Genomic DNA, 21,696 nt, shown 5'->3' on the forward strand with positions numbered 1-21,696 from the left:
ATAACAGGTCTTTCTTCTTCTACTTTTACCCTCTACAGGTGATTTCTCTAGGAAGCAACCACAGTGACTCTTTGCAAGATTCTGCTTTGAGCTGGACATGGTGGTACATGCCTGTAATCCCAGCAATTTGGGAAGAAGCTGAGGCAGGAGGATTATGAGTTCAAAGCCAGCCTCAGCAATTTAGCAAGGTCCTAAGCAACCTAGCAAGACCTTTTCCCTAAATAAAATATAAAAAAGGGCTTGATGATGTGGCTCAGTGGTTAAGCACCACTGGGTTCAATCCCCAGTACCAGAAAAAAAGATTCTGCTTCAAGTCTTTGCTAAAAATCCATCCAGGGCTTCACATCTTACTCAGGGGTCTTCTGCTTTTATTTTTTCAGTACTGTGGATGGAATCCAGGGCCTTATAAATGCTAGGCAAGTGCTCTACTACTGAAGTTATAACCCCAGTGCCCTCAATCAGAGGTCTTAAAACTGGGATATGAGCTGGTTGTTGGTGTACACCTGTAAACCTAACAACTCAGGAGGCCGAGGCAGGAGGATTGAAAATCTGAGGTCATTCTGGGCAATTTAGTGAGACCCTGTCTCAAATTAAAATAAAATTAAAAAGGGCTGAAGATGTAGATCAATGGTAGAGTGCTTGCCTAGCATGTGAGAGGCCCTGTGTTCAATACCCAGTAATGAAAGAAAAAAAAAAAAAAAAAAAAAGGATGAGGGTATTAAACTTATTTACTGTCTACTTCTCCATTAGATTTAATTAAAAATGTCAGTATTACAAAATGTCAGAAATTACACTGCAACTAATTTAAACTTATGAAAAACTGTAGAGTCAACTGACCATGTATGAGGAGAGAAAATAGTTTTCCAAAAGTTCTTTTTTTCCCCCTAAAGTTCTTTAATGGACATAAAAGCTTATAAAAATTAAAGACCATTTCTGTACATGGCCTGGTCTCCTTCATAATTCTCTTATCTTACGTCTTTCTACCTCCAACCTTGCTCAAGGCACTCCAGCCACAAAGACTCCTTGGTGTTCCTCTAACAAGCTAAGAATCACTGTTTGCCTCAGGCCTTTTGCACTTGCTACCTGTTCCCCTACTTGGAACATGCTTTTTGCAAGACAGGGTCCTTTAACTAATCAACAAAGGCATTCCTCAATCATCTGTCTCTTTCACTCTCTTTTCCTTCATAGCATTTATTACTCCCTCATATATTTACTGTCCACCTTTCGCCATTAAATTGTAAACTCCTTTTAAGTCAGGGAGCACCTTTGTTTAGTTCTTGAGGTAATCCCAGCTAACACTGACACATAAGGAGGTTAACAAAATGTTCTTGAGTAAGAGAAAAATGTTTTTTACTGAACCAGCCCCAGTCCTTTCTATTTTTTGAGACAGGTCTTGTTAAGTTGCTTAGGTCCTTGCAAAATTGCTCAGGCTGGTCTCCCAATTTTCAATTTTCCTTCCTGAGGATTACAGACTCAGGATTACAGGACTTCGCCACCATTTATGTGGTTTATTTTAAAGACTCACACCAACATATAGGTAAGTTTCTTGAGAATATTGTCAAAGAACAAAGAATTTTAGGAGCCTAACACTAAAACAGCGTTACAATACATAACTCCCTGCCAAATACTTTAAAATTGTTTTTTAGTTTGTAGATGGACACAATACCTTTATTCTGTTTATTTTTACTTGGTGCTGAGGATGGAACCCAGTGTCTCACATATGCTAGACAAGCGCTCTACCACTGAGCTACAACCCCAGGCCCCAAAATCCCCAAATACTTTTTCCAAATCAAAAGACAAAGCTTGTATTACCTGTATTATTACAGCACTGCCACCCCACTCACCCTGGGACTCTAAGAGGGATTCCCAGAACATAATATTGGGTAGATCGGTGGCTCCTCACAGTGTCACACATCAGAATCAGCTTTAGTGACTTTTCAACATCCATCAGCTCTCTCTCCCACTTCCTGATTCAGGTCTGGGGTGTGGCCATGGCACCTCGGTTTTGAAAAAAGCTCCTCAGTTGACTTTCAGTTGATTTGTAGCAATGAAATGCACCTTTAAGAAGCTATAAAGAGCTGTTAAGGAGTTTCTTTCTTAATGGGTCTTTTCAGGCTATTCTAGTAGACTACTAGTTAAAAAAAAAAAAAAAAAAAGGCCCGCTTTACCGCTCCCCTGAGTCACAACCTCTCAAGTGAACAAACGTCAGAGCACGACAGAGACCCAGGAGGTGGTCACCTCGGAGCCAGGAGGCCCTGGGGTCCGCCTGCGCCGCAGGTAAAGCTTCCGCGGATACGCGCCCATCGCTGGGGATGGTGCCGCCCGGGAGAGGTTCGCTTGGGAAGGAGTCCGGCCCAGCCTCCTACACTCCCACCCTTCTCCCCACCACACCACCCCAGCGTCCGAGCTCATAACCACCTCCAGGTAAAGGCCATCCAGTACCAAAGGCCTCTGGCTTTAAAAGCTCCTTCGGAGCTAAACTGCCACCGCGCTGACGCCACGCACCGGCCCCTGAAGGCCGAACAGGAGTCGGGGACGGCCCCGCGCCCGCGCACCGAGTTCCCGCCTCCCTTCGTAGGACGTCCATGCGTACGTGCGCGCGCCGCGCCCTCCCTCCCTCAACCGCGCTACGCGAGGGCGGGGGCACCGCGTGCGCGCACGCTCTCGTTGGTTCGCTCGCTTGCTCGCTCTCAGCGGCCGCTCTCGCTGCGGCTGCGGCTGGGGCTGGGGGCGGCGGCGGCGACGCGGGCGGCGGGCGGCGCGGGGCGGTCCGGCGGGTTCAAAGAGGAAAACATGGCGGAAAACAAAGGCGGCGGCGAGGCTGAGAGCGGCGGCGGGGGCAGCGGCAGCGCGCCGGTAACTGCCGGGACTGCCGGGCCCGCGGCGCAGGAGGCGGAGCCGCCTCTCGCCGCGGTGCTGGTGGAGGAGGAGGAGGAGGAAGGCAGTAGGGCTGGCGCGGAGGGCGGCGCGGCCGGGCCCGACGACGGGGGGGTGGCCGCGGCCTCCTCGGGCTCGGCCCCTGCTGTCTCTGCCCCTGCGGCCTCAGTGGGCCCTGGAGTGCCCGGAGGGGCCGTATCGACGCCGGCCCCAGCTCCAGCGTCGGCTCCCGCTCCGGGTCCCTCCTCAGGGCCGCCGCTTGGGCCGCCAGCCTCGCTCCTGGACACCTGCGCGGTGTGTCAGCAGAGCTTGCAGAGCCGGCGTGAGGCGGAGCCCAAGCTGTTGCCCTGCCTTCACTCCTTCTGCCTGCGCTGCCTGCCCGAGCCGGAGCGCCAGCTCAGCGTGCCCATTCCGGGGGGCAGCAACGGCGACATACAGCAAGGTGAGCCGGAGGCCCTGCCCGACGACCGGGCCGCAGGGGATTTGTAGAGCCCAGGAGGATCTGGGGACCGAGGTGCTAGGGCCCGGGATGGGGCGGTCCTGAGGGGTCTAAGACGCGAAAGACGTGGCCCCTGGGACAGTTGCAGAGAGGCTGGACCGCCAGAGATACGGGGAGACTGAAGGGAGGGGTGCCGGCTGCAAGACACTGGGGGAGGGGACTCTGGCTGCGAGGGAGGTTCGAGGTGCGGATACCGGTCGAGCGCAGGTTCTGGAGAGTGTGGATCCGGATAGGGAGAGAAGAGGGGCTTGTGAGACTCGTTGTTAGTAGCGTTTTGGGTGGAAAGATCCGTACCTGGAGAGCGGTTGTTGAAAGAGTGGGTAAGAGATAAGGGCAATGAGGATGGACTGGTCGGCGAGGAGAGAAATTGACCTGTTCTTGGTTAGGAGAAAGGACTACAGATTAAATGGAGGTAGGTAAAAGACGTTGGGAAGCTTGGGGCCAAAAGAAGGCTCATGTTAGAAAATAATTTTAAGATGACATTGGGAAGGAGAACCTCTGGAACTGGTAATAACTGTGAAGGGCCTCCATGGTTCGGAAAAATTCTAAGGTTTGAGGATGAAGGAGAAATGAACTTTGAAGGGAAATAGGAATTAGGGAGAGTTGGGCGTGTATTTTTTTTTTTTTTTTTTTTCATTTATTGTACCTTAATGAGCTATTAGTGTGCGGGCACTGTGCTAGGATTGAATAAAATACCCAACGAAGATCTGATTCACAATCTAATAGAGAAAACAAATACATAGTGCAACAGGGGAGGCTGGTACTCGGTACTATGGTTGTGATACAATACAAACTTCGCAGTAAAGGAAATCCTTGAGGTTTCTTGAAGGGTGAGTACCTCATTGGGTTGGAGAGTATTCAAAGCAGTGAGCCCCTTTTACATCCCTAGGACTAAAGGATGTGTAGAGTGATTGGTGGAAATTAGATTGGATTGATGGGCTGAATAAATGAGGGTTCCAATGGTCCCCTTTCTGTACTCTTGGACCTCAGTGTGTTTTGTACTTAAGAATACAGTATTTTGGAATTTTCCTTTTTTCTAGTAAGATCTCTAATGTACTCTTGTGGGGTCTGTTTTAACTTTTTATTATCAAACAGGTTAATGTTTCAGCACTGAAACACATGAATATGACATTGTTGAGATAGACAGTAGTCTGTAGCCTCCTGAGATTCAGGTTGGTTTTGTTGCAAGCTTAGGAAAAAACTAAAATTTCAAAAGTATTTTTTTTTTGGTAAGGATTGAACCTACTGGTGCTTAACCACTGAGCCATGTTCCCAGCTAAGTTGCTGAGGCTGGCTTTGAACTTGCCATCTTCCTGCCTCAGCCTCCTGAGCTGCTGGGGTGTGCATCACTATGCCTGGCAAAAATTTCAGAACTTTAAATTTTGATTATGAACCTATTCTAAAGGGTTGGAATTTATCCTGTAGAGTGTCCTGTGGATTAGAGGGCCTTCCTGAAGGGCTTTTATATTAAGAGTTTAAAAGGATCAGATTTGTGATTCAGAAAGATCACTTGAAGCACTTGAGAAATGAAGGCAGGTGAGGCTGAAGGCATGGAGACCAATTAGAATCTTGGCAGTAATCTAGGTGAGAAATTATCATTTGGAATGGGCAGGAAAGGACTGATAATGAGGTGTTACAGAAGGAAGCATTTTTTGTATGGGGGAATGGTAGGTACTTTGTGAAAAATAGCCTCAGTTTTCTCATTTGTGAAATAGGGACAAAGATACACACACTTAATGGTTATTTTGTTTTTGTTTTTGGTTTTTTTTTTGGCAGTGCTGGGGATCGAACCCCAGGGCCTCACACTTGCAAGGCAAGCACTCTACCAACTGAGCTATCTCCCCAGCCCCACTTAATGGTTATTAAGAGAATGAAGTAAGAAAAAAAATGTATAGTGACTAGTACATGGTAGTTACCAATGAAATGGCAACTAGTTTATTATTAGTAACTGACTAAGTAGCCATAGGAATGGAGGTGGGCATTGAGATTGATGTAAGAGGGACACATGTTGGATGAATTTCAGACTTTTTGTTTGGTGGGTGGTAGCTCTGTTAATGTAAATAAAGAATTCAGGCACAGGACTGGAGATGTAGCTTAGTGGTAGAGTGCCTCGCTACCATGTGTGAGACCCTGGGTTCAGTCCCCAGCACTCCAAAAAAACAAAACCAGCAACAACAACAACAAAAAAAAACAGGCACAAACGAAGGTGTGTATGGTGGTGGGAGAATGTGATTATTAGTTCTGTCAGTTTTGGTTTTAAAATATTGGGACATGGAGGCAAGAATGTTGAGAATAAGGTTTTAGTTGATGGAGAAGATACTAAGTAATAATGGGAGAATCAAGGATAGCTGCTGCTGGCCCCATGAACATAAGACACATGGGATTCAATGTTCTTGTGAAAATCTGGGTTAGGTGAGAGATTTAGAAGGAACCCAACATGCAAATTGTGTTTGTAATTTAGGGGCCAAGGCTATAGAATTGGCTCTGAAATTTATGCAGGAGAGAGAACAATAATCTATAAATTCCCTTTTCAATTTTCTGTCATTTGTTTTTGAACTGGAATAAATAAGTGGAAGTGAGTAAATACTGTCAATCTTAATGTAATGTTGCTTTCTAAACAGTATCTAAAACAAATTGAATGTGGGATTTACCATGTTTTCAGGTAGGGCATATAGAAAATACCTTTTTGGTAATAACTCATGTACCTTTTGCTCTTGAAAAATAAAAGCAAGCAGTACTAAAAAGGGCACTGAATTTAGAGTTAGAGAATATAGTTTTGCCACTTGATTAAAGGTGGTTTATGCTGTTTCTGTTTCTGTTTTCTTTATAATGTCATTCGTTTATTGCTTTATAAATGAAATGCTTAAAAAATGTAAGGTGTTATTAAGCAACCTGTGATTTCATCTTTTTTGGTCTGGAGAACTGTAGCTGGTAGTTCAGTTCACTATCTTTCCCAAGTGGTTCTCAATTGCAAGTGTAGTACTCTTTCTCTCCTAACTGGTCTTTTTTCTTTTTCTTTTGATAAACTTACTCTCATGGTTTTGCCTTCTTTCTAGGTTGACAGTTTTCAGAGTGTGGTACCTAGACCATTAGCTGCAGCAGCAGCAGCAGCATCTGTTAGGAATGCAAATTCTTGGGCCCCATGCCAGACCTTCTGACCAGCAGTCTGTTTTAACAAGTCCTCTAGGTGGTTCTGATGCACCCTTAAGTTTGAGAACCACTGTTACTGAATGAAGGGCTTCTCACATCAGATGTGTCCTTAGAAAGGCTTTTTTTGACTACTCATTTTGAAGTAGTTCTCCAGGTGACTCCGACATATTTTATCTTCTCAACATAGCTAAAATAAAAATGTTAATTTTTGTTTGTCTCTTCCTATAAGAATATCGTAGAACATATATTCAATAAATAGCTTTTGAATGAATAAGACTCACCTGGAGAGCTTATTAAAATGCTGATTTGAGAATTTCTTTGGAGACTCTGATTCATTTGTATTGGGGTTGACTCTATCAGCACTGTTGTTTTTTCAGGTTGTGGGGGGTGGTGGTGAAACCAGGCCTTATGCTGCTAGGTAAGCGCTCCACCACTAAGCTACATACCCCTCCCTTTTTTTCTTTTTAAAAATTTTTTCAAAATTTTTTTTTCGGGGGCTGGGGAGATAGCTCAGTCGGTAGAGTGCTTGCCTTGTAAGCACAAGGCCCTGGGTTCGATCCCCAGCACCCAAAAAAAAAAAAATTTCTATTTCGGTTGGAGGTGGACACAATACCTTTATTTTATATTTATGTGGTGCTGAGGATCGAACCCAGGGCCTCACGCATGCTAGGTGAGTGCTCTACCACTGAACCCCAACCCCAACCCCATCCCCATTCTTTTAAAATTTTCTTTGACTCAGTGTCTTGATAAGTTACCCTGGATAGCCTCATACTTGTGATCATCCTACCTTAACCTCTCAAGTGGCCAGGATTACAGGCATACACTATCCACACTTTTTTTTTTTTGGTACCAAGGATTGAACTTAGGGCCGCTTAACCAGTGAGCCATATCCCCAACTCCTATTTTTTATTTTGAGACAGGGTTTCACTAAGTTGCTTAGGGACTTGCTAAGTTGCTGAGTCTGGCCTTGAACTTGCTGTCCTCCTGCCTCAGCCTTCCGAATTGCTGGCATTACAGACATGCACATCATCTACACTTTTATTAAGTACTATATGTGATCCTGATGCAGATGATACCTACTACACTTGGAGGAACTTGATTAAGTTGCATTTGGTTCTGCTACTAAGAAGTTATGTGACCCTTGGGAAAGGCACCTAGGCAGCCTGTCAGAGTCTTTAGTAGTATGAAAAGGCAGAGTTCCTATCTGTAAAATTCTATGATTCTGTTATCTGTTTTTTTTTTTTTTTTTTTTTTTTTATTCTGTTACGTTAACTTGTTAAATTTTTGTATCTGTTCAAGTTTAGAACTATAGTTTGTGGGAAGGAGTGGAAGAATTAACATAATAAACTATTTTATTTCTGAATTCAGTTTACTATGAAAAGTTTGATACGGTAATGGAGAGGGAATATCTCTGGGTATATTATGAAGATTATCTGTTCATCGTATTTCTGTTCATCACAGACTATGGTGAGCCACTCTTGGAAGTCTTCTGTTTGAGTCCTTGGAATTTCTTACCCTAGGACTACATGAACTACACAGCAGTTCTTGCCTGTATGTGTGGCTTCCCTGTTTGGGCAGTTTTTAGTCCCTACTTTCTCTGATGCCCTGTTTTACTGAAATAAGTTTCAGTGTTAGGGATCCAGCCTGGGCCTTATGCATAATAAGCAAGGGCTGTACCACTGAGCTATATCCCCAATCCCTTGAATTTTTGGATGATAATGTGGTATCACATTAGCAAGCAGTCATTAAAAGAAGTGTCAAAGGTGACTAAGAGTCAGACCTCTCTGGCCATCTAAAACTTGTAATAATAGCCAGTGATTATTCTGGCTTAACCTCCTAAATAGCTGGGACTATAGGTGTAAGTGCAAGCAGGCCTACTAAGCAGTAATTCTTAGTTTGGTCCACAGAATGTAGTTATGATGGTGTCTCTGAGACCCTATTAGGCTATGCAAGGTTAAGACTGTTTTCATAACTACAGTAATTCATTATTCACTTTATTTTCTGTGCTGACATTTTTGTTAATGGTGAAATAGCAATAATGGATAAAACTGCTCACACCTTCGCATGAGTTAAGATAGTAACTTTAAACCATACTAAGTCATTATATCTTTACTGCCACGTGGTTCCAAGTTAAATTACCTTTTTTGGGGGGTTGGGGGAGTACTGGGAATTGAGCCCAGAGGTGCTTAACCCCTGAGCTACATCCCAATTCTTTTATTTTGTTATTTTGAGATATGGTCTGGATAAATTTCTTAGGGCTTCACTAAGTTCCTGAGGCTGTCCTTGAACTTCTTGTTCTCCTGCCTCAGCCTCCTAAGTTACTGGGATAATAGGTATGTACTGCCATGGCCATCAATTTAGCTTTTTTTTTTTTTTTTTTTCCATGTAAAATAATTTTTATTTGAATGACTGATAGACTGGTTTTTAGGCATGAATATTTGGCAGGCATTTTCTCAAAAATGAATTGTCTTGGCACTGTGGGGCATGACTTTAATCCCAGTGACTTAGGAGGCTGAGGCAGTAGGATCTCAAGTTCAAAGTTCGCCTCAGCAACTCCGGGTGCTAAGCAACTCAGTGAGACCCCGTCTTTGAATAAAATACAAAGTAGGACTGGGGATATGGCTCAGTGGATGTGTGCCCCTGAGTTCAATCCCTGGTACCTGCCTCCCCCCCCCCAAAAAAAAAAAAAAAAAAAAGAGAATGTAATTAATATAAAAGGGATCCTGAGACTAAAAAGTTTGAAAACTGCTCTCTTAAAGGACAATAATAAAGTGATAAATTAGATTTTATCAGGCCAGTGGGAAGAATATTAAATTATAGGACAGTGGGAGGTGGCAAATTTATACATTTATTGTCTTTAATTTTGGTTTACCCAATCACAGTTCAGTATAGAGCCTATCCCCAGTGGAGTTAAAATGAAGAAAGAATTTGCTAACTGAAGTTTGGCTTTCATAAATAGCTTACTGTAGATCTGATTTTTCTCCCCATATTTATGGCTTAAAGTTCCATCACTCTACATTGTTGGCTTGCCAAGTTTAGAGATTGGGCTCAAGCACATAGATTATTTATTCTCTATCTCTTCTGTAGCCACAACTGTCCTTCTATCTGTAGTCATTGGATTTAAGGGGAGGTGAGAAAAAGAGCAAGAATGAATGAACACAGATACATCATTTTCAGTAAAATATGTAATGCTTGTGTTCCAGTAATATAAGTAATACGTACTATGTGGTAACAATGAGCAGTAACTTTGTGTGTTGGTGTGTATGTGGTGCTGGGGATCAAGTAGGACTCATACATGTTAGGCATTTGCTCTACTGCTGAGTTACATCCCAAGCCCCAGCAATACTTTTTGAATGCTTATAATATATGATTTGTGTTTCTTCTATTATTTGTTCATGTGTTTATTATTTAAATTACTTATATTTTAATTTTATTATATAAATTCTTTATAAAGTTCATATATTAATCTTTTGTTGGTTATGGAAGCTGGACATTTTTTCTGAGGTTATATCTTGGTGTGGTAGTCAGCCTCCAAGATGGCCCCATGTTCCTTGTCTCCTGGTATTTACTCCCTTCTATGATTTCTGCCCACAGTTTCTCAGGGCTGATCTCTGTGTCCAAGAGAATCAACAGTGACTTCTCAGGCTTGGTCACTGAAAACATATAGCTTTTTCCTTGCTCTTTGGAGCCCTTGTTCTTAGGACAAAACAGCTGCCATTTTGTGAGGGTACTATAGTAGTCTTTTAAAGGTGCCAGAACTGAGGTTTTCTGCCAATACCCAGCACCAACAGCCATGTGAATGAGTGATTTTGGGGGAGGTGTCTCTTTTAGTCTAGCCATGCTTTCAGATGATCATAGCCCTGGCTCATGTCTGATGCAACCTCTTTAGAGGTACTGAGTCAGAATTGCTAGCCAAAGCCCTGCAGATTCCTGTTTAAAGGAAACTTTTAGAAATAATTATTGTAAGCCACGGAGTTTTGGAATAATTTGTTACACAATGGATAATTGATACACTTTACTTTTACTTTAGCCACTAAGTTTTGGAATAATTTGTTACACAATAGATAACTGATACACTTGTCTGACTTTACAGAGAGTAAACTTTTCATGTTTGAGCACTTTAAAACTTTTAATCAGTCCATCCCACCCTTCACGCTCTGCTTTTTATTTGTGGTAGTGGGGATTGAACCCAGGAGCACTCTACCACTGAGCTACATCCCCAGCCCTTTTTATTTTTTTTATTTTGAGATAGGAGCTCCCTTGGTTGCTGACACTGGCCTTGAATTTGGATCCTTTTCCCTTGGCATACTGAGTGGCTAGGATCATAAACAGGCACTACTGTGCCTGTCCTCTATTTTTATTTATTTTTATTATTTATTTATTTATTTTTTGGTGGTGCTGGGGATTGAACCATAGGGCCTTGTGTGTGTGAGGTAGGCACTCTACCAACTGAACTTTATCCCCAGCTCTCTATTTTTATTTTGAGACAGGGTTTCACCAAGTAGCCCAGGTTGACCTTGAACTTGAGATCCTGACTTAGCCTCCCAAGTTGCCAGCACCCCACCCCATGTTGTTCTATAGCTGTGTAATAAGCTAAGATAATTCACTCCTCTACACATATAACTTGTTCTTCTTGAAGAATATCTTTATCTTGACCTTTTGCTCTCATACTTTTTTAGAATCATCTTGTAAAAGTTGATTTAAAACAAACTTCTCAGCGTTTCTGTTGGAATATCTGAATCTGTAGATTACTTCAAGGGAAAATATCCTTACAGTGTCACATATGCTAATTCATGAACATGGTATGCATTTGTATTTGCTTAAATTTTCTGTTTTTGGATAATTTTTTTTTTCTTGATTTCTGTATGTTGAACCAACCTTGCATCCCAGGGATGAACCCCACTTGATCATGGTGCACTATCTTTTTAATATGCTTTTTGTATGTGATTTACCAGAATTTTATTGAGAATTTTTGTGTGTATGTGTATCAGGGATATTGGTCTGAAGATTTTTTTCTTTGATGTATCTTTGTCTGGTTTTGTTATTGGAGTGATACTAGCCTCATAGAATGAGTTTGGAAGGGTTCCCTCTTTTTCTATTTCATGGAATAATTTGAGGAGTATTGGTGTTAATTCTTCTTTGAAGGTCTTGTAGAACTTGACTGAGATTCTGTCTGGTTCTGGACTTTTCTTGGTTGGTAGACTTTTGATGGCATCTTCTATTTCATTGCTTAAAGTTGATTTGTTTAAATTGTGTATGTCTTCCTGCATCAGTTTGGGTAGATCTAGAAATTTGTCTATGTCTTTGGGTTTTTCTATTTTGTTTGAGTATAAATTTTCAAAATAGTTTCTAATTATCTTCTGTATTTCAGTAGTATCCATCGTGATGTTTCCTTTTGCTTCACAGATTTTTGTAATTTGAGTTTTCTCTCTCTTTATCTTTGTTAGTGAGGCTAAGGGTTTATCAAATTTTTTCAAAGAACCAATTTTTTGTTTTGTCAATTTTTTCAATTGTTTCTTTTGTTTCCATTTCATTGATTTCAGCTCTGATTTTAATTATTTCCTGTCCTCTGCCTTTGATGTTGATTTGTTCTTCTTTTTCTAGGACTTTGAGGTGTAATGTTAGGTCATTTATTTGTTGATTTTTTTATTCTTTTAGTATATGAGCTCAATGCAATGAACTTTCCTCTGATCACTGCCTTCATAGCATCCCAGAGATTTTGGTATGTTTATCGGTGTTCTTATTTACCTCTAAGTAAATTTTTTTATTTCCTCTTTGATTTTTTTTCTTTTATCCATTCATCATTTAATAGCATGCAATTTAGTCTCCAGTAGCTTCTATTTTTTATTTATCGTTGATTTCTAGTTTCATTCCATTATAATCTGATAGAATGCAGGGTAGTATTTCTTTCTTTTTTTTTTTTTTTTGTATTTGCTGAGAGTTTCTTTGTGACATAATATATGGTCTGTTTTAGAGAAGGATTCATGTGCTGCTAAGATGATGCTTGATGATGGATGAAATACTCTGTATATGTATGTTAAATCTAAATCATTGATTGTATTATTTAGTACTATAGTTTCTTTGTTCAGTTTTTGTTTGGAAGATCTATCCAGTTGTGAGAGAGGTGTGTTAAAGTCACCCAGTATTATTGTATTGTTGTCTATTTGATTTTTGAAATTGAGAAGGACTTGTTTGATGTACATAGATACTCCATTGTTTGGGGCATATATATTTATGATTGTTATGTCTTGTTAATGTATGAGTCCCTTAAGTAGTATGAAATGTCCTTCTTTATCTCTTCTAATTAACTTTGGCTTGAAGTCCACTTTGTCTGATATGAGGATGGAAACCCCTGCTTGTTTACGCGGTCCATGTGAGTGATGTGTTTTTTCCCAACCTTTCACCTTTAGTCTGTGGATGACTTTTCCTAGGAGGTGAGTCTTTTGAAGACAGCATATTTTTGGGTCTTTTCTTTTTTTTTTTTTTTTTTTAATTCAATCCGTTAGTGTGTGTCTTTTGATTGATGAATTTAGGCAATTAACATTCAGGGTTATTGAGATATGATTTGTATTCCTGGTCATTTTGGTTTGTTTTTGGTTTTTAACTTGGCTTAATTTCTCCTTCGATTGTTCTTTCCTTTAGTGTAGTTCCTCCCTTTGCTGGTTTTCATTTTTTTTTTTTTTTTTTCCCATTTCCTCCTCAGGGAATATTTTGCTGAGAGTGTTCTGTAGTACAGGCTTTCTAGTTGTGAATTCTTTTAACTTTTGCTTATCACTGGAGGTTTTTATTTCATCTTCAAATCTGAAGCTTAATTTTGCTGAATATAAAATTTTCGGTTGGCATCCATTTTCTTTCAGAGCTCGATATGTGTTATTCCAGGACCACCTGGTATTGAGGGTCTGGTTTGAGAAATCAGTGGAGATCCAGATTGGTTTCCACCATATGTAATTTGATTTTTTTTTCTCTTGCAGCCTTTAAAATTCTATCTTTATTCTGTAAGTCATTCTCATTATAATGTGCCTTGGTGTGGGTCTGATGTAATTTTGTACATTCAGGATCCTATAAGCCTCTTGTAGTTGATTTTCCATTTTATTTTTTAGATTTGGGAAGTTTTGTGATATTATGTCATTGAAAAGATTGTGCATTCCTTTGGTTTGTATCTCCATGCCATTGTCTATTCCAATAAATCTTAAATTTGGTCTTTTTATATTATCCCATATTTCTTGGAAGTTCTGTTCATAGTTTCTAACGATCTTCTCTGTGCTGTCCACTTTATATTCAAAAGTATATATTTTGTCTTCATTGTCTGAGGTTCTGTCTTCCAAATGGTCTACTCTGTTGGTGATACTTCCCATTGAATTTTTAATTTGGTTTATTGTCTCCTTCATTTTGAGGATTTCTGCTTGATTCCCTTTTGTAGTCTCTGCCTCTTTATTGAAGTGATCTTTTGCTAACTATGTATTTTCTAAACTCCATCTCTGACATTTCTTGTGTTGTCTGTGGATTCTGTTGTTGGAACATCTTGACTTTATTGAGGTGCTTTGGTTTCCTTGTTTTCATGTCATTTGTGAATCTTATCTAGCTGTAAGGAGATGAGGCAGTACAGATTCTACCCTGTAGTCTTTTAGTGTCCTTGAAGGCTTCCAGTACCTCACCTTTAAGGGGGAGACGAATATTAACAGCACCCAATGCAAAAGATACACCACCTTAAACCAAATGGCTCCTATTAAAGCATTTATAGTTTTGTCGTAAGAAACAGAAACGAAGTGTTCAGGTATTAGCTACAATATAAACTAAGTTTACTAAAAGGGATAACTGTTTGAAATGATGTACTGTGAGGGAACCGAAGTAGTATAAGATGTGATGTTTATGAGGGAGAGGGAGAGAAGACAGAGGTAAAAATTTATAGTAAGAACGAGGGAGGAATTAATAGTGGTTGGCTGTTAGTAAGAAGTGAGAAAGAGGGGCTGGGGAGATAGCTCAGTTGGTAGAGTGCTTGCCTTGTAAGCATAAGGCCCTGAGTTCGATCCCCAGCACCCAAAAAAAAAAAAAAAGAAGAAGTGAGAAAGAGAATCTAGGGAGACAGGAAGGTGAGAGAAAAAAATACGTACATATTTTTTAAAAAAAGTAAAAATATTAGTATATAATATACTTTGTGACAACAAAGCTGTCATATAGTTTCAGACATCCCATTCCTCAATAGTTTGATGTATGAAAAATACTTGGGATTCAAAGATGGTAGAGGTGTGAGAGAGGGCGAAAAAAGAAAAAAAGAAGGCAAGTCTCAATGGAAAATTGAATGATTGCTTCCGTTGACGTTCAGAAATTTTCTCAGCTTCCCTTCTCCATCAATAGGTGGGGTTGTCTGAAGTTTGATGTTAGCTACAGTTGTCTGGGTGCTGGACCTTTTGGTTGGGCAAGCCAATAGCAAGATGCCCTTATATCCTCTTCCAGTCTTCCCACCTGTTGTAGCAGGCCCCTTCCGTCCCTGTCACACTTCAGAACTCAGTGAACTGGAGAGGGCCCAGTTTCCTCCAGTTTCTTCAACCTCTGCTCCCCCAGGGAACCCCCTAGTCTCTGGCTTTCCACAGGCTTGCCAGACCCAGACTGGCTCACATAAACCTAGCTGTAATCTGATGGACCTGGGCTTCAGCTTTGCCAGGCTCTGTCTTGCTGTAGTCCCTATATGTCAGTGCCCTTTCAACTTGCAGGGAGACCTTCAGGGATGTGCTCACACAAAGGAGTGAGAGGCAGCCAGATGGCAGCCACTGTCACACCATGCAGAAAGACATCAGGTGCAACCAGACCTACAGATACCCCAATATATCTCCAGGCCATGGCTCATGTCCCCAGACCAAGGTGGCTATGCCCTGAGTTGCTGGTGGTCATGACTGGTGTCCCAAGATGGTAACAGCAGTGTGTAATCAAACCTGCAGGTACTGTGACATTGGACTTCCGGGCAACAGTGGGCAGCAGATGATCTGCCAGTGATCTGCACAGGGCATTTGCAGGCTAACAGCTGATGATCAGGCATTGGACGATGGGTAGGTGAAAGGCCATGGGCAGGCAAGAGGCCAGCAAATCATCAAATAGTGGATGATAGGCAGGGGTCAGTGTGTAATCCACATTCAGAAGGCAGGTGATATGTGGTGGGTGATCATGGTGGACAAATGGGGTAAACAGTGGGGGATCAGTGAGCAGCAATAACTGCCTCACAGAGAAATTATTTCCTCTGCTTTAATTCCAAGTTATGGAGCGACAAGGAATGCAGCCTCCCATTAGTCTGCCATCTTGGCTCTCCCCTTCCTTGGGTTTAATTTCATAGAATTATTTTTGTTTGTTTTCTCCTGTGGATTTATTATCTTCTTTCTTTGGGGATACTAATGAAGTTTATTTTCCCTAGGTATTTTTCTATCCTATTTATTTTACTTCTCTACCCACTCCCTTCTTTTTTTACCCAATACTGGGAATCAAATGGCCTCGTGCATGCTAGGCAAGTACTACCACTGAGCTACTTTTCCAACCCTGAGGTATGTTTAAAAATTAAACATGAATAAAATACCAATGCATACCTGTCATTTCAAACAAAAGAGGAGAGTAGATTTCAAATATTTTACTCTAACAGCACAGTTAATTATTTTCTTTGGAGTTGAGACCAGCATGGTGCATATTTATGTACTTTGATTTATAGCTATGTTAAAAGAGTATAGCATACATTGACAGTACTGAGCACTAATCATATTCCCAACTTACATGAGAGCAACATAAAGAAAATTTAAAATGAATATTTAATCACAGCAGAATTTTTTTAAACTTAAAAGTGAAAATGAGTCTATGACCAAGGTAAATTTCTGAGGGAAAGCAGAAAAGTTAACTTAAATCCTTCTGAGGGCCAGGTGTGGTGGTGCATATTTGTAGTCCAGTTACTCAGGAGGCTGAGGCAAGAGGGTCACTTGAGGTCATAAGTTCCAGATCAGTGTAGACAGTATAGCAAGGCCTCCATATCAAAATAAAAACAAAACAACAAAAATATTTAAATTGTCCTCAAACTGCAAAATGTTATTCTCAAAATTTCATTCTTATTAGTTGACTTATATTACAAAAACTTTACTGGATTGTTAATACATTTTGAATTTTGTTGATGAAAGTTTAAGAAATTTGTATTCTTATTTATGTGCCTACATAATATCCTTAATACCATCTGTTGGCCCACAAAGCCTAAAATATTTACTGTGACTTCTGATGCCATATCCCACACTTGAATTTGGTGGGAAGGATTAGACATTGGTTATGTGTCAGATTTCAAGAAGCGTGATGTATGTAGCTTTCCTTATTGTCCAGGATTTGGAAGAGTGAGAATTTCCAAATTTCTACTTCTAATTTTACAAATCACTGCAGAGTAAAACGTTTGAGCCACTATGGCCATTTATTTGTGGTTTACTAATAGAATCCTGATATCCAAATTATATAACACGTTTCTTTTTCCATCACTGGGAAATGGCTTAGAAAGTAAACCTCATGTAGTAAGTACTTAAACAAAAATTGTCACTAAAATGATAACCCATTAATTTTTCATCTGCAATATAGAAGATATGAGGGTAGAATATTTATTATCATTTCACTGTATGTTATGATTCTGAAAATTGGAAATAATAATTTAGAGCCCTGAATTTCAGTTCTCCTTTATGTATATTAAATTTTCTGTGTTGTGCTGGGAATGTAGCTTAATCTATAGAGTGCTTGTTTAACGTGTTCAGGGACTTGGGGTTCAATGCTCAGTACCATAGAAACAAAACAAATAACACTGGGGTAAAGACTGAGATCTAAGCCACTTTAAAAAATTTTTTTTTCGGGCTGGGGAGATAGCTCCGTTGGTAGAGTGCTTGCCTTGCAAGCACAAAGCCCGGGTTCGATCCCCAGCACCGCAAAAAAAAAAAAAAAAAAAAAGAAAAAATATATATATATATATATCTGCTTTGTGTTTGTGTTGAGTCTTACCTTCATGTATTTGATGAGTATAAAAGAAATATATATAATGAACCTTGAACCCATTACACCTTACTGAAGAGCTAATATTCAGAGTATTAAAGAATAGTATAAGACTGGGCGTGGTGGCACATGCCTATGATCCCAGCTGTTTGTGAGGCTGGGGCAAGAGATCTTGAGTTCAAAGCCAGCCTCAGCAACTTAGTGAGGCCCTGTCTCTAAATAAAATACAAAAAATGACTGGGGATGTGGCTCAATGGGTAAGTGCCCCTGAGTTCAATCCCTGGCAATTCCCCCAATAAATAAATAAATAAATAAATAAGACATGCTGTAACAATAAGCTAATCAAGTGTTTTTTGAAATATTGTTCAGAAGAATAGTTATGGCTGAAATTCACTGCTTCTGCTCTTATTGTTGATTTAAAAGTGACGATCACCATTGTTGATTTAAAAGTGACGATCACCCTTTCTCATATTAGATGATTTTATGCTTTTGGCTATAATTACCTCCACTCTATTCGATTTTCCCTTGTTCTGTTTTCCTTCCTCATTTTATGTTGCATACTTTCAAGATAAGTTTTCTGAATGACTGGAAAGTATTAGTGTGGACAGTTGTTGAATTATTTGACTTTTTGAATCTGTCTGGAGTTCCTTTTTTTTTAAATAGCATCAGTTTCAAGGTAAAGCTTTTTCATGTTACTTTATTTGCTTATAAAAATTCCCTCAAAGGGGTAATATCCTCTTTTTCTTTTGGTGTTGGGTATCAAATCCAGGGCATTGAACATACTTAGCATGCTTATTAGCACATGCTCTGCCAGTGAGTTATACCTTAAACCCTTAATAATTTTCCCCCGCTAGAGGTCTTGCTCTGCTGTCCAGGATGATCTTGAAGTGATCCTCCTGCCACAGACTCCTGAGTAGTTGGAACTAGAGGTGTGTTTCACAGCACTTGACTCTCATTTCTTTTTCTTGGTCGTACTAGGTATTCAATCCAGAGTCTTGGGCATGCAAGTGCTCTACCACTGAGCTACATCCCTGGCCCTTTTTTATTTTTTGTTTTGAGACAGGGTCTCACCAAGTTAACCAGATTGGCCTAGAACTTGTGATCCTCCTACCTCAGCCTCCCTAGATTATCAGTGTGTGCCCCTGCACCAGCCTTCTTGCCTTCTTCTCTCTCCCTCCCACCCCCTGTCCCCCCCACTTCTTCCTTCCTCCCCTTTTCCTTTCCTTCCCTTTCCTTGTCCCCTTCCCTTCCGCTCCTCTTCCCTTTTCCCTTCCCCTTCCCCTTCCTTTCTTTGTAAAATCATACCTAAACTTAGCTCTTTCATTTGGATTTAGTAGCATAGCCTTAGATGTCTGCAGAAACCAGACAGGTAACCAGTGTAAGACATAGGGAGTAGTGAAGATTGACTAGTCTAAAACTGAACTTAAAAAAATTAGTTGAACTGAATTAAAATTAAAATTTAAAAAGTACTTTATTCTGACCAAATAATACCAGGTAGGCTGCTAGTTTTCTGCCTTTGTTCTAACTTAGTAGAATTTTATTAGTTCCTTTTGTTTGCATTGGATATAATTAATTATAATTAATTTTTCTTCTTAAATTTAAAAATTTAAGTATTTAAGTAAACTTTTCCCTTGAGAATGTTTCAATTCAATAGGCTATAGTATGTTAATAAGTAAGCATCACTATAATGATCAGTATTGTTTTTTTCTTTTAATTGGAGGGAAAAGAAATAAGTGCGAGAACTTTTTCAAATTGTGTACATAAATCGTATAAGTCACATTTGGAAAGTTGATTGTAATGCTGCATAAATGGTGCTTAGGTCTCAAAGTAAATTCATAAAGTCTTTCTAACCTGTGGTATAGGTGCCCTCAGAATTTTACTAATTCTATGCCAAAACATTTTTGTGGGAGTAGTTTGTGTTTTCCTCACAAAAAGTGAGTTCAGCATCTTTTTGTGTATTTATTGGCCTTTTCCTTTTTTTTTCTTTTTTTATTTTTTGATAGTGCTATGTATCAAACGTATGCTTCACTCATGCCAGGCAAGTGTTCTACCATTGAGCTTGTACTCTACCATCAGCTCTGGGTGCTTACATTTTTTCTTGATGGATTGCCTGCCCCACTCTTTGTTCCCTCTATCTTTGTAAGATTCTTTCCATATTCAGGTATATATGTTGACTAGTAATTGTCCCCCTTCCCTCTGCTCGTACTGGGGATTGAGCCCAGGAGTGCTTTGCCACTGAGCTGTACCCCTGGCCCTTATTATTTTGAGATAAGGTATTGCAAAGTTGCCAAGGCTGGCCACGAACTGATATCTTCCTTACTATAGCCTCTCAAGTAGCTTGGATTACAAGTGTGCACCATGGCACTTAACCTTGCTTAGCAATTGTATTTTAGAATTTTACATTTATTTTAGCTTTTGAGTAAGAAGTACTTTTATGTTGGCTCAAAGTAAGTCTACAGAGCTAAATAGGGAAAAATCTCCTTCCCACTCCTTGTCCTCATCTAGTTCCTATTTTCCCAACATGTAGCCTGTGTTAATAGTTCATTTTGTCTTTTAGTACATCCAAATGATTTTCTACAAGGGTGCCAAATCCACTCAGTGTTGTAAAGAATATTCTCTTCAAAGAAATGGTATTGGAACAATTGAATATCCAAGTACAAAAGAATGAAGTTGGGCTTCTCCCATGCATATGTAAAAAATAATTTAAGGTAGAGCAGCAACCTGAATATAAAAACTAAAATCAAAACTCTTAGAAGAAAACAGTGTATCTTCATAACCTTGGATTTGGAGATGGATTCTTAGATATGACACTAAAAGCATGAGCAACAAAAGAAAAAAAAATAGGTAAATTGGATTTCATCAAAATTAAAAACTTAGACCCTGCATCTTATACAAGAAAAAGTAGGTCCAAATCTTCAACATGTCAACTTAGGATCATACTTCCTTAACAGGACTCCCAGAGCACAAGAAATAAAAGCAAGAATCAATAACTGGGATAGATTCAAACTAAAAACTTTCTCTCAGCAAAGGAAATTATCAGCAATGCGAAGAGAGAACCTACAGAGTGGGAGAAAAATCTTTGCCACTCATATTTCAGATAGAGCACTAATTTCCAGAATATATTATATAAAGAACTCAAAAAACTCTACACCAAGAATACAAATAACCCAATCAACAAATGGGCTAAGGAAATGAATAGACTCTCCACAGAAGAAGATCTACAAGAAATCAACAGATATATGAAAAAATGTTCAACATCTTTAGTAATAAGAGAAATCCAAATCAAAACTACCCTAAGATTCCATCTCACCCCAATTAGAATGGCGATTTTCAAGAACACAAGCAACAATAGGTGTTGGCGAGGATGTGGGGAAAAAGGTACTCTCATGCATTGCTGGTGGGGTTGCAAATTAGTGCAGCCACTCTGGAAAGCAGTGTGGAGATTCCTTAGAAAACTTGGAATGGAATCACCATTTGACCCAGCTATCCCACTCCTCGGCCTATACCCAAAGGACTTAAAATCAGCACACTACAGAGATACAGCCACAACAATGTTCATAGCTGCTCAATTCACAATAGCCAGATTGTGGAACCAGCCTAGATGCCCTTCAAGTGATGAATGGATAAAGAAACTGTGGTATATATACACAATGGAATATTACTCAGCCATAAAATATAATAAAATTATGGCATTTGTAGGCAAATGGATGAAATTGGAGAATATCATGCTAAGTGAGATAAGCCAACCTCAAAAAACCAAAGGACAAATGATCTCACTGATAAGCGGATGATGACACATAATGGGGGGGTGGGAGGGGGGCAAGAATGGAGGAAGGAAGGACTGTATAGAGGGAAAAGAGGGGTGGGAGGGGTGGGGGGAAGAAAAAAAATAACAGAACGAATCAAAAACTATTACCCTAGGCAAATGTATGATTACACAAATGGTATGCCTGTACTTCATGTACAGAGAAACAAGATGTATCCCATTTGTTTACAATAAAAATAAATTAAAAAAAATTAAAAACTTTGATGCGTTAAAGGATATTTAAGAAAGTGAAAAGACAACCTACAAAATGTGAGAAAATATTCATAAATCCTATATTGGATAAGGATGTAGTATCCTCAATGTTTAAAAAACTCTTAACAAAATAATAATAAAGACAAATAGCCCAGTTTAAAAA

At 39.8% G+C, this 21,696-nt stretch overlaps 1 protein-coding gene across 2 annotated transcripts in view; it reads left to right on the forward strand.

Moving 5' to 3' along the window:
- The first annotated feature begins 2,756 nt into the window (after positions 1 to 2,756).
- Trim33 (tripartite motif containing 33) overlaps positions 2,757 to 21,696 on the forward strand; it is a 126,653-nt gene continuing 107,713 nt past the window's right edge. For both annotated transcript variants that reach the window (XM_047547309.1, XM_047547314.1), the window contains exon 1: positions 2,757 to 3,319. In XM_047547309.1, the coding sequence (XP_047403265.1) occupies positions 2,794 to 3,319 (526 nt within the window). In that variant the 5' untranslated portion in view covers positions 2,757 to 2,793. The remainder of the gene's footprint in view (positions 3,320 to 21,696) is intronic.

This window comes from Sciurus carolinensis, chromosome 1 (genome assembly GCF_902686445.1).
Source record: "Sciurus carolinensis chromosome 1, mSciCar1.2, whole genome shotgun sequence".
Taxonomy (NCBI): domain Eukaryota; kingdom Metazoa; phylum Chordata; class Mammalia; order Rodentia; family Sciuridae; genus Sciurus; species Sciurus carolinensis.